This window comes from Ictalurus punctatus, chromosome 1, assembly GCF_001660625.3.
Source record: "Ictalurus punctatus breed USDA103 chromosome 1, Coco_2.0, whole genome shotgun sequence".
Lineage (NCBI taxonomy): Eukaryota > Metazoa > Chordata > Actinopteri > Siluriformes > Ictaluridae > Ictalurus > Ictalurus punctatus.
This window is the reverse complement of record NC_030416.2, coordinates 24,532,045-24,545,445: the sequence shown is the minus strand read 5'-3', so window position 1 is coordinate 24,545,445 and position 13,401 is coordinate 24,532,045. Positions and strand designations below refer to the sequence as shown.

General features: G+C 39.1%; 1 protein-coding gene across 1 annotated transcript in view; it reads right to left on the bottom strand.

Annotated features, from left to right (window-relative positions):
- ibtk (inhibitor of Bruton agammaglobulinemia tyrosine kinase) overlaps nucleotides 1–13,401 on the bottom strand; it is a 28,377-nt gene continuing 14,976 nt past the window's right edge. The window contains exons 15-28 of the mRNA XM_017477220.3: nucleotides 11,756–11,793; nucleotides 11,513–11,609; nucleotides 11,320–11,421; nucleotides 10,315–10,432; nucleotides 9,986–10,046; nucleotides 5,982–6,109; nucleotides 5,753–5,889; nucleotides 5,425–5,564; nucleotides 5,201–5,316; nucleotides 4,556–4,651; nucleotides 4,253–4,405; nucleotides 3,962–4,147; nucleotides 1,988–2,120; nucleotides 1–647 (exon numbers count right to left, since the gene is read on the bottom strand). Coding sequence (XP_017332709.1) covers nucleotides 516–647; nucleotides 1,988–2,120; nucleotides 3,962–4,147; nucleotides 4,253–4,405; nucleotides 4,556–4,651; nucleotides 5,201–5,316; nucleotides 5,425–5,564; nucleotides 5,753–5,889; nucleotides 5,982–6,109; nucleotides 9,986–10,046; nucleotides 10,315–10,432; nucleotides 11,320–11,421; nucleotides 11,513–11,609; nucleotides 11,756–11,793 — 1,637 coding nt within the window. The 3' untranslated portion in view covers nucleotides 1–515. The remainder of the gene's footprint in view (nucleotides 648–1,987; nucleotides 2,121–3,961; nucleotides 4,148–4,252; nucleotides 4,406–4,555; nucleotides 4,652–5,200; nucleotides 5,317–5,424; nucleotides 5,565–5,752; nucleotides 5,890–5,981; nucleotides 6,110–9,985; nucleotides 10,047–10,314; nucleotides 10,433–11,319; nucleotides 11,422–11,512; nucleotides 11,610–11,755; nucleotides 11,794–13,401) is intronic.

Below are 13,401 nucleotides of genomic sequence, written 5' to 3'. Positions count from 1 at the left end.
TATTGGTGCATGAGTTATTTATTTATTGCATGCCACTTCCAGAATAAACTGTCCCATAATGATCATTGCCAAAAACCCTAAAGAGAAAGACTCTAGAAAAGCCTCGGTTAACATTCACTCTGTCTTGTAATAACCTTAGACTTCAAGTGCAGTGTCCATTTCTGCTAACTGCTGTAAGTCATATGCAACAAAGCAAAAGAAAAGAAAAACAAAAAAAACCTAATTTCTTCTAATCAAATACACAATCTCATAGTAAACTGCAACACACCACACAGGGGCATCATTTTTCATCAAATTTATAATCCATAATTCTATGACCATGACTTATGATTTTCAGTCCTTATTCACTCTAATTAACAGCAAAAATATGAAGCACTGAAAAATTCCTAACATGAACACAAAAGAAGGAAAAAGCCCTATTGATCCAGTTACATAGCCATGGTAGACGCCAACACTGACTGGACCACACAAAGATAGACAAGACAATAGCAGACAAGAGATGGGCGGTAGGTGTGCTAATTTGAATGTTTGTTCCAGGTAGGGGCAGCGATAGGGCCTTGGGGGGATCTCTCCACCATGATGAACTCATCAGGGTTGTTGAAAGCTCTGTAATGAACCAGCAAGTCCTGTATTGCTCGCTCCTCAATCTACAACACACACAGATAGAACAAAAGAGCTGAGGAAGATGAACATCTTACCAATGCAGGTCTTCCTCACACATTTAGTTGTAATGACAAGACCTAGATTCAGTTTCCTCTTCGATGGAGGAAGTGAAATTTATATCACAATATAATAGAACAATAATTATAATTAATAATAGTCATGGATATGCCGGAAGGAACTAAGGACTACACTGCATCACTGTCACATGACCACCTGCACCTGATTCAAATTCATGTTAATAAGCACTTGTGTGTGAGAGAGAGATAGTCACAGTTTGCATTTCACTCCTTGTCTTGCTTTGATTGTCTTTCTTTGCTGTTGTTTCTGTTGCTGTGATTATAGTTTTTATGTTTATTTTTAGCCTTAATGTTTTGCCATAATTTCTACAGATCCTGTTTTGTTTGGATTTATATTAAACTTAATCTGCACTTGCATCCTTCTTCATCTCCATATTGTGACAATAATAATAATAAAAAAATACAGTTGCAATCAAAATTATTCAACCCCTATTGCAAATCAGGTTTGACCTCAAAACGTACAGACTTTCAGCTGTTTGCGGTGAACAAATCGAACAAAAGCAATTGAAATAGTTCAACACAACTAATGCTTCAAGTGGTTTACCCAAATTCAACTGAAAATGCAACTTATAATGACTTCTCCAACCCCTTCATGGCAAGCATCTTTAGTGCTTAGTAGAGCACCCTTTTCCTATTATGACCTGCTGCAAACGAGATGCATAGCTTCTGGCAACGTTTCTGAGGAATCTTAACCCATTCCTCATGAGCAATGTCCTCCAGTTCAGTAATATTCCACCAGAGATTTTCTATGGGTTTCAAGTCACGTGACTGTGATGGCCCTCTAGAATCTTCCAGGATGACTTCTGCAACCAAGCCTTGATGGAATTTGAGGTATGCTTGTGATCACTGTCCTGTTGGAAGGTCCAATGTCGCCCAAGTTTCAGCTTCCTCACAGACGGCACGAAGTTTACTCCTAGGATTTCCTGAGACTTCAATGAATTCATCTTCCCTTCCACATGCTGCAGGTTTCCAGTGCCAGAGGATGCAAAGCAGCCCCAGAGCATCACCGTGCTACCACCATGCTTGACTGTGGACAGAGTGTTCTTTCTTCATTCTTCTTCCTCCAGACATACCGCTGATCCATCGTGCCGAAAACTTCCAGTTTTTCCAGTTTATTATTATTATTATTATTATTATTGTCACTGTGCTGGGAAATCACACAAACATCTGCTCACCCAGGCAATTCTGGGTGTCTTCTAACTTTCCAGCATAATGTGCAGGTGTAACTTTCAAACACCCTCAGTTACCTGTATCAATGCCAGAGGCTTCTCTCGACTGCGGATGAGTGCAGCTTCCTGCTGCTTCTCCTCTTCAATGATGGATGCAAAAGTGACTGCAGTAGTAGCCGGTGGACCACCCATCTGTCCAAGCACCCATGGCCTAAGGAGAAAGGGAATGTTACCATTTAGTTTACCCTGAAATAAATAAATAAATAAATAAATAAACCAAGACAACCTTTAGGATTACAAGCTGTTTATGCACACACACTCAAATGAGCATAAAAGCAAGAGAAGGAAATAAAGAGAACGGAAATGCTGCAAATATAGGACATGGTTAGAGATTTTCTGATCCAGACATTTGTTGCTTGGAAGAAATAAGATACAAAATATCTGTAGAACTCAAACTAACGTTGCAATGTTTAAAGTTTGAAAGCTTGATAAACTTGTGCACTTGAATTACAAGTTAAAGAGTGCAGCTGGAGTCACCTATAACCAGCTCCTATGTGCTCTCTTTGACAGTCCCACACTCCAGGATACTTATATACAATTGCATCTCAAAAAATTAGAATATTGTGGAAAAATTTGTTTTTTTTCCCCTCTATAATTTAATTAAAAAAGTGGAACTTTCGTATATTCTAGATTCATTACACAAAGTGAAATATTTCAATCTTTTTTTTTGTTTTAATCTTGATGACTATGGCTTATAGCTCATGGAAATCCAAAAATCCAGTATTTCAAAATATTAGAATAAAGAATTTATAATACAGACATGTTGACCTTCTGAAAAGTATATTAGTTTATGCACTCAATACATGGTCAGGGCTCCTTTTGCATGAATTACTGCAACAATGTGGCGTGGCATGGAGGCAATCAGCCTGTGGCACTGCTGAGGTGTTATGAAAACCAGGTTGCTTTGATAGCGGACTTCAGCTCGTCTGTATTGTTGGGTCTGGTCTCTCTCATAGATTCTCTATGGGGTTCAGGTCAGTCGAGTTGGCTGGCCAATCAAGCACAGTAATAACATGGTCAGCAAACCAGTTACTAGTAGTTTTGGCACTGTGGACAGTTGCCAAGTCCTGCTGGAAAAGGAAATCAGCATCTCCATAAAGCTTGTCAGCAGATGGAAGCATGAAGAGCTCTAAAATCTCCTGGTAGACGCTCCATTGACTCATCGACTCTACACTTTGTGTAATGAATCTTTAATACATGAAAATTCCACTTTTTGAATCTAATTACGGAAAAAGATGAACTTTTCCACAATATTCTAATGTTTTGAGATGCACCTGTACTCAATGTGCTGACCAGAGTGAAAGATTGATGATGACAAAGTCTGACCTTATCAATGGAGATACAGTCACAGGAAAAACATTCTAATAAGCCACCAGGGGAAAGTAACCAGACTTGAGCTATAGCTACAGACTTAACTGCTTGCCACGTCAAGGAAGTGAAAGAGCAGGTTGCCAGAGCGGCTCATCTGTAAAATTATATTACATCACTACTGGCAGCATTCGAAAGAAACTGCCTTTGAGATTCTTGGTAACACTGTCTACACAGGACACGCAGAGTATTAACTAACCACATACAAAGATTCTAGCTCATGCAGATGGACATCCAAGATGTATAAATAAGAGTGATAATGGGCATGCAGGCGTCTGGTTAAAAAAGCCATACATCTACTGTCAATAAATTCAAAGTGTAGTAAATAATTTCAGTCTTGGCATTACAGAAACTCTCTTACAATTGTTCAATCTCAGTTCATAGCAAGGTGACAGCAGATAACCTACTGATATTGCTAAAGCTTGCTACCCGAGGCCTGTAACACGGAACACAACCAAATTCATTTTGAAATGTAAGAGTGCCACCTGGAGGTACCCAAGTGACTCTACATAGGCATCAAAACTCAGTACTGTGATGACAAAAGCTAGTTATCAAGTGATGGTAGGTATGCTTGTCCGCCATATTCTGTGTGTATAGAGTTGAATGAAGTGCCATCTCGCTCACCCTGCAGGTTTGCCAGCATTGCCAGGCTCGGCACACTTAAAGGTCACTCTTTTGGCACAAGTGGCCGTTCCAGTAGTACTCGCTGGACTCCCGGCAGCCATGGCTGCAGTTTTATCACGCTGCTCTTCCTCCGTTAACAAATCCCGAAAAGACAGTGATGAAGGACAGGACTGCACCGCTGTTGCCCTGAGTATGCATAGACACAGGGTCATGTTGTCTTACTGTGTCAGAGCTGGTTGGGAAAAATTTTTGTAAAAAGAAAAATAAAGCACAAAGTGGCCAGATACACACCAGCCCTTCGCAAGCTTAACTGAAGTGACTCCAGGGGGAGATTTGGCAGATGGTCCATCAAAATTGGCCTCTCTGTTAGCCATGGCTATCATCTTCCTCTGCTTCTGAGACAGTTTAGTGGGGATGACTGAAGATTTACTGCTGTTTCCAGACCTATAAATCACACAAGGAGGAGGAGTATAGGACATTGTGTAACATTTCAACCCATTGAACTCAAAAGGATCTTATAGAGTCTTATAAAGCGGTGACACTCATCATGCATCATGGTTTTAGCGTAAATAGTACAGAATTAGCAACCCTTACGAGCCAGGGCTTTTCGGAGTGGCTCCAAGGTTCAAAGAGTTGGCCTCCATCTCCATAATGGCCCGGAGATCCAGAACAGGTGCCGGACGAGTCGGACTGAACAGGTCAGAATCACAGTTCAATAAAAGATGGCTGATAATAGCTGCATTGTATTTATATTAAGGTACACTGATCTTTATATAAAGGAAATAAAAAGTTACACAAAATAAAAAATTGGTATGGTTTTTTATTTCTATATGTATATAGAAATAATCTATATAGAAATAATATTGAAATATATTTCAGTATTATACATTTTTGTTGTACAATTTGTACAAGTTCTTGAATGAATCATTGGATTTAACTGTACTCCAAAAATTAATGGCATTTCCTCTCTGTGACTTTACAAAAGTAACAACTGCAACTCATTCACCATTTTCAAAGAATTACAACACAATTTTAATGTTTGTTTACATTAGAAAAGGATCTGTTAAATAAACAAAAGACATCATTTCTATATGCAAAGGTTGTAAAATACCTCACTGTATATAAGGCTTAACTCCAAAGTGTGCCCCACACTAAATCTGAGTGACCCAAAGGTATATGGGGGAAAAATTAAATCATGCCCATCCCTGATAAGGTTTGATGGTAATAAATAGGGCTCACCTTGCCTTAACCCTGGGAATAGGTTCAGGTGTGGAGCACTTAACAGGCAAAGATCCTTTCCTCCAGGTTGGAGTCTTGGGAGGAGTCTTCCAACCAACATGCCCTGACTTTTCCTCCTAAAAATGCACAATTCCTTATTTCGGTTTCTCTAGTGAATAAACATCACAGTAAATTTCACTTACTGCGTGTGTAAATATGTAGGAATGTTTTTACATTAGCATTACTTGTACATAAGGTCTGTCCTGTAAGATTGGAGACTGAAGGTCTCGAGGACTGCCCACTCCAATATAACTGCCCTCAGAATCAGATGTGATCAGCTCATGCAGAGATTCCACTGAGCAAGCTTTCCCAGAGTCTACCAAACCTGGGAATGATTAAAAACAGTTTTCATTTGAGGCTGTATACTGAGGAAGGCATCTGCCAAATTAATACATGCAAATCCAAATAAATTAATGGAATCCATTTTTGCATGAAGCAAAACTATCCAGTAAATGTCACCGTTTGGTTTATGGATGCCTCAGTATTTGCTTTAATTACTATATGCAGGCTCACCTACAGAGGTTGGACTCTCAATGACATCAGTGGGTGAACTCTGGATGATATCAGACAGGTTGTACCCTCCTGAGCTATCCAAGCGGCGACGTGGTTTCTTCTTAGCCTTCACCTTGGGTTTCTTCAACGGACCATCACTGAACAAAAAAAATCAAAGCAAGATCACAATACTACACTGTATCACTAGGTCTGGTCTCACACACACCACAGTGAGCTGCGATAGACATACTTGTAGGACTGCTCCTGTTCAAAGCTGGTTTTACAGCTGGTGGTTGAATCCAGGCTCATGTCCTCATAGGCACTCAGATTAGGGGCACTGAGATAGGGAGTGATATGTCGTCTCTGCATAGCTGGAATCTGAGGAAATCACAACATGATACTTTCTTTCTTTGATTTTGTTTTTTCCACCATGCCAGCTATTCATATTTAGGTTTAGTTATTTAAATTTGAGTTAAATAAGGTGTTTAAGATTCATTTTTAAAAACTTTCCTAAATACTTTAAAACTAACTTTGGATTCATGTGATTAAAAGCCTTTTCAAAAGTATCAGCTGAAAAAAACAGGCTCCTCAGATGTGTAGAGGTATGACAGTACAGTAAAATATGTTTAATCGATAGTCGCTTCGGTGGATTTTGGTGGATTTTCTCCTGATAGTTAAAATTGGTGTGCGATTCTTGAATGTCCTGCCTGGCATTGTGTGTAGATGACTTGATACCAGCAGTTATTATAAGGGAACACTTATCTTGTCCCAACAACAGGTTTTATTTCCTGTAACCTAATTTGTTGTTTAAACCAACTGCCATTTGTTTTTGATAAACACATTCAAAGTTAGTTACAGATCTGTGGAAGGTATAGGGCATTTTACTGGTTTAGTAGATAGTGCTTCTCTGGCAGCTCTGTCTGCTTGCTCATTAACGGAGATTCCTGAGAGTCCAGGTACCCAGCTGAAAATAACATTAAACTCTTTGCTTCAAGAGACGACAGTTTGATTAAAATCTTCACTATTGTTCGGGGATCAGTTTTAGTAGCTTCCATTCAAAACAAGATTTTGGATCAGTTAAAAAAAAGGGGTTTTGTGGCACAGTCTCAATAAACTTCAGTGCCAGTAGTAGAACGTTTGCCTCTGCAGTGAAAACTGAACTTTGGTCAGGGATGCAGATACCCCGACACAGTTGGTTTGTCACAAAAGCTGCTGCCACTTTATTTCCAGATTTAGATCCATCTGTGCACAGTGGGATTATGTTGTGTGTGTGTATACTGCTCATGTCCAGAAATTGTTGATGGAAATCATTCGGATGGATTTTAAATCCAGACGGATTTTAGGCTTTTTGAAATCCCATGGAGGAATTTTGCAGTAGTGGTGTCTGTTCCAACGGTATAAATCCACTTTCAAGTTCTCCAGATGGGTTTTTATACGTAGGCCAAATGGACGAATTAAACTTTTTTCCACCAAATATTGTTGAATGCTGGAGTGAGAAAACTGATGAATAGGCTGGGTTTTCTTTATATGTTTTAAGTTTGGTTGCATACTGCAGTGCCAAATTTAGGCGTTTGATTTCCAAGGAAGGTTTGTTGGCTTCCACATAGAGACTTTGGATTGGTGATGTTCTGTAGGCTCCCAAAGCTAGTCGTATACCTTGGTGGTGTAGTGTCCAAAAGTCACATGTATGACTTTAGCTGATCCATAAATGATACTTCCATAGTCCAGCTTTGAGCATACCATGGTTCTGTACAAGTTCATGAGAGTTGAGCTGTCTGTTCCCCATTTGGTTTTGGATAAAACCTTTAAAACATTTCTTTTTTAGTGATTTACTAGGAGGAATAAAAGACAGTTTGTTGTCGAAAATGATACCAAGAAACCTATTTCTCTTTAACAACTTTAATGGGGACTCCATCCATAAACAGCTCTGATTCATTGTGTAACGAACAAAGCCAACAGAAATGCATACAGGTGGTTTTTGTTTGTGAGAACTTGAAACCATTCTGTGTTGACCAGGAGTGCATTTTGGTAATCTTCAGTTGCATTTTTCGCTTGATAGTATTTATGTACTCGCTCTTGTAGCAAATGCAGAGTTCATCTACATATAAACTACAGAGGACATCAGAACTTTTGCAATGCTATTTATATTTATATCGAAGAAGGTTACTGACAGGATACTTCCTGCAGGTACTCCATGTTCTTGTTTATGTAGGTCAGACAAGGCGTTTGCCATTTTAACTCTAAAAAGTCTGTTTGATAAAAAAAATCAATGAAGATTGGCAGTTGACCTCTAAAATTCATCTGGTAAAGATCTTTTAAAATGCCATGTTTCCATATTGTGTCATAGGCTTTTTCCAAATCAAAGAAGACAGCAAGAATGTGTTATTTTCTAAAAAAGTGTCACGAGTGTAACTTTCAAGGCAAATAAGGTGATCTGTAGTGCCTCGACCTTTCCTAAAACCACACTGGGTGTTACATATGTGGTGTTTAGATTCCAGTATCTAGAACAGGCAATCATTGACCTCTTCATTGTTTTGCATAAAGAACTGCTTAAAGCTATAGGGCGGTCGTTTATGGGGTCGTTATGGTCTTTTGCTGGCTTTGGTATAGGTATTAGTTCTGCTTCATGCCAGGTGGGTGGGATTTTTCCCACAATATCCAGATGGAGTTAAAAAGGTGGGGCAGATTCTTTAAGAACTAGTAATGGATTTCATCCGCTCCAAAAGCTATATTCTGGGTTTTTTTTTAAAGGGCTTGCTGTAGTTCTTCCACTGTAAAAGGTTGGTTATATGGCTCTGTATTACCGGAGCCGAAGTTTAAGAAAAGTTCGGAAAGCAGGAGGGCAGATCTCAATAGATTAAATGTTTTCGAAAGTTTTTGCTAGAATGTTTGCAATTTCTTGTTTTGAAGTCAACAGTGTGCCGTGCTGTTTGATGTGTTGTATTTGAGGTCCGATGTTTTTCCTTTCATTTTCAGTACCAGGCTCCATATTTTCTATGATGGAGAACTTCTTGTCATGCTGGAGATGAATCTTCTCCAGCTTTCCTTTTATGCTTCATTTCTAATAATTCTTGCTCGTGCTCTACTCATCTAGAGTTTGATAAGATTTTCAGTTGTTGGATGTCTGAAGAACAGTCCTTAAATTTTTTCCTCTTGTTTATAGCTTCCTTACATGCATCATCAAACCATGGAAGTCATCTATGTTTTATATTTAAAGATGTTCTTGGGACTGTATCATTAGCTATAGATTTGAGCATTACAGTGAAATTCTATATGGCATCTGGGCTGTCTTCTCGAAACCGTGCCAGTTTCTCATGACAGGGTTTGAAATTGATATCAATTTGCGTTATTAATTTTCCATCTTTGTACACTTGTTTCTTCCTCTCTGCCTTTGATGGTTACAATAATTGGGAAATGGTCACTTCCACTTTCCATGCTAGGTCTAAAAATAATTCAGGCTGACAAATTGTCAGGTCGATTGCAAAGTACGTTCCATGCCCTGGGTGTAGATAGGTATTCAATCCATTATTTAAAAAGACATAAGTTGTGTTTATCTATAAAAGCTTCAATCTTCTTTCCTTTTGTGTTACAGTGATACTATGGCCCAACAACATGTTATGACTATTGAAATCTCCCATGAGAATAAAAGGAGATGGGAGTTGAGTAATAAGGTGATCTAGGTCCATGTGTATCAGGTTTAAATTTGGAGGAATGTAGATAGGGATGACTGTAATAGTTTTCTGCAAAGTCAGGCGTACTGCTTTTGCCTGCTCGTCATTGGGAGCAGATGTTAAAACTTGTAAAACTTTTAAAAGAGAGAGTACCGTCTGGTGGTAATTGTGTTTCTTGAAGACATATGGCTAGAGGGTTAATAATTGCAGTTATATGCTGTAGCTGCACGCAGGGCATGTCTTGACCAGTCAATTGATAGGATCGAGCCATTCCAACCTCCCGCCTAGGTGAAGTAGGAGCCAAAGTACCGTGCTGAAATAGTGGAAGCTGAAGCAAACCACATTTCTCAGGGACCAGGATCTCTTCCTCCACCGACATGGGTCGCTTGAGTGTTGTTCTCTCTTGCCCAAGGAGGCAACCCTAGCACATGACTGTAGCACTACGGAGGGAAGGAGCGTGCCACTGTTCCTTTCACGGGCTACCATCATAAAGATGGGTCCCGAGCCGTACCCAGTACAACATGATGCAAGAGTTTTAGACCAGCCTATGGCGTTAGAACTGTATTTGTTGATATTAACTCACCATTTTTCTATATGCTTCAGAGAGCTCCAATAACACATCATCGCTCAAGATCTCCAGAGCCCTGGGACAAATAAAAGTTTAATATTCTGTTTTAATACAAGACAGGAAGTCAGTCTAAAATAAACACGGGGAATGTCAAGTCCTGGCTTAGCCAATATGGTCATTCAACAAATCATTTTTACAACTAGTGGGTTAGAAAAACACATTTGAAACCCACTACATGGATGAAAACTTTTATTTCCTTCCTGTAATGCCATGGAAATGGAAAAAAAAGAGAACATTGAGTTATTTTGTCTGACTTAAAATCCACAGGGTGAATAACTACTCACTTGGACTCCAGCAAGGCGGCCATATTGAGACCAATAAACTGCAGGCAGGAGAGTTTAAGCTGCTCGGCATTGTAAATCATGGCAAACTCTAGTAGATCTGCAGCATTCTTCAGAGTCACTACACAGAGACATACAAGATATACATCATTTATCTACAGCTGTACATCACTACCGTAAATGATGGGATGCACATTCAGTTATGAAATCATTTCCCACTTGTACCTGCATGAGTGATTTTCATCTGTTCACATTCACAACATTAAAGGTAAGAATGCAATACCTAATATACATGTACACAAGCCATTTCTTGACCAGTAATCATTTGGATAACTAGTTTGACGAAAATGATAATGGGTAATACAGTCTTACTCACCGTTAGGGACCAGTGGTTGGTTATGTTTAAAATAATAGAGAATTTCAAGAATTACATAAAAACATTAATAATTTGACACCTAAAAATAGCCCATAAAACCCCAAATCTGGTTAATATACTATGTTTACTTCTTGGCTAGGTCAGGTGGGGGGGGGGGTCGTCTCTGTTATTCCACTAGGGGGCAAAAGAGAGCAATAAACTGTATTTCATTAGCATGTTGAAAATTTCATGCGGTAATTCTGTCTCTTTCCAAAATATTTATAGTTGCAGTGTATGTTCAATCTAATTTTTCAATCTATTTGTGCATTCAGAATGTACCTTTCAGACAAATTAACACATTTAATATTGATATGGTATTGGTATAATAAACTGTTTTTTTGGTTTGCCCATTTGATAAGTCTAACGTGGTGACCCATTACCTAAAATGAATTTAATGTGTGCCATTTCATGTTCTAAGATATGCAATCATAGTGTCTTAACAGCCCACTAACATTTTCTAAGGACTTTATAAATTTCATCCCTAGAAGACTAAATTTCCAGGTTTTCCCCTTTTTTTCTGGGATGCTTGCAAATTCTGACATCATATGCACATATAAAAAGACTTGGAAGGTAAAAAGACAATTCAGGCTTACAGTTTTCAGTGATGGCCACTTCACATATCTCCTTCAATCGAGTGATGAGTAGTTGATCAGCCACCACCAGGACACTGCACGCAAACTCCACACTCAGAGACTCTGCAGCACACAGAGACGTATAACTCAGTTATATATACACGTAACTATTATGATGATTAAAATCAGTCCTTAAATCAGTACAGACTAATACCTCTGATAGTGGGAGACTCATCTGTGTAGATGTACTCCAGAATAACCTGCAAGACCTTGGCACTCGTCGGCATCTCCAGTGCAGTACAGCTAGTAGACTGAAGGGGGCAGAAAAGATCCACATGACAATCCTAAAAGCTGCTACAAATAACTTATGTGAACCAGACGCACTTCTTAGTCAAATTGGATTAACTGGACTAACTAGTTAATTGGATTGACAATTAACTGTTAATTTTTTTCGTACCTCAATCCAGGGATTTCCCAACATACTGTTAAAATACTCTGCAAAAGAAAGAAATACGAAAACTTTAGATGCACTGATCAACATAAAGGTAATCTCATGGCTCTATGGATAATGAAATATTGCTACACGATTGGGAGTTCTTTTTTATTACTTAATATGAGAGTAGCAAACAGGATGACTTTTGCTGAGCTACAATGTGTAAATATCAGACAACATTTCAGTACAACATGGACAAAACACCTAGGTAACTCCACTGCCACAGGCTGAGAACAGCTTATTTTGTTACCACGTCATTTGAACGTGCGTGTTACAATGAGTACTTTAATTGGACAGTGAGAGATTGTCATTTTGTCTTTTAAATACAGCACTAAGCATTTGACCATGAGGTTAAAGCGTAGAATGTCAAGTGCAACCTGCTTAAACATGGGAATAACGCCTCTCTTTCAATAGTCTCCCATTTCAAGGAAACATTTATCTCCTCAGTTGTCTGTTGGCCAGCTCGCTGCATGCCCTAGAGCAGTGCTTCTCAGACCTGTTCTGGAGGACCCCCTGCACTGCTCATTTTGTATGTCTCCCTCATCCAACACACCTGCTTCAACTCATCAGCTCATTAGTACAGACTGCAAGACCTGGATTGGGTCGGTCAGATAAGGGAGATGTACAAAATGTGCAGTGCTGGGGGTCCTGAAGGACAGGTTTGAGAAGCCCTGCCCTACAGGGCCAAACAAAAAGTCTGCAGTTCATTCAAAATGTAGCATTTGCATCTCGTATTTGTTCCTGTAGTCGTTCAACAATTGAAAAATCTGAATAAAATTAGATACATTTAAGTGTGTGGAAATCAATTGTTTCATACAGTTAAAAAAATAAAAAAAACAAACCTAATGTGGAGTTCAGCTTAGCGATAACCAACAAAAACTACCACAAAGAAGAAGATGCAAATAACCTGCATGACCTCAAGAGTGTTTACATAATGCAAACCAGCAAAATGTGAGAACAGAAAATCCAGGTTACAGTTTGCTTTAAAGGGCTGTAGAGCTTAATTCTTGTGGAAAAAAGGGTGAGGATTTGGTACCTCAGGTATGAATGGGGAAGATATCGAAGGGCTTGGGGGGGGCGGGGGGGAGGAACAAGGACGGAACAGCTCATGATCCAAATTTGAGTGTCAAGTATTTTTATTCATTATGCGCCTGCCAAAGGCAGAAGTAACAAGATGAATTCTGAACTGCACAAAAGAAGCTTATCTGCTCAGATCAAGCCAAATGCATCAAATGTGGCAATGGCAGGGCAACAACTCAAAACATGTCACTAAAGCAACTACAGAGTTCTTCAGAGCTTTAAAAAAAAAAAAAAAAAAAAAAAAGGAAAAAAGGAAAAAAAAGGAAAAAGGAGGGGGGAAAAAAGGAGGCTCAAGACTTGACAGTCACGTCACTCATCCATTCAAACTGGACTAAGCACAAATTTCACGGGGAAAAACAAGGGGTGAATCTCACAATAAAAGCAGAGGTACCAACAATGCTAACAAGAAAGTCCTACCAGGCAGAAAAAAAAAGAAAAAGACACAAAACAAACAAACTGTATTTTACCATTAAAACCGTATGCAACTGTCCACAGTCCCACCCTCTTGTTCTCTATTGGCTCACACCACT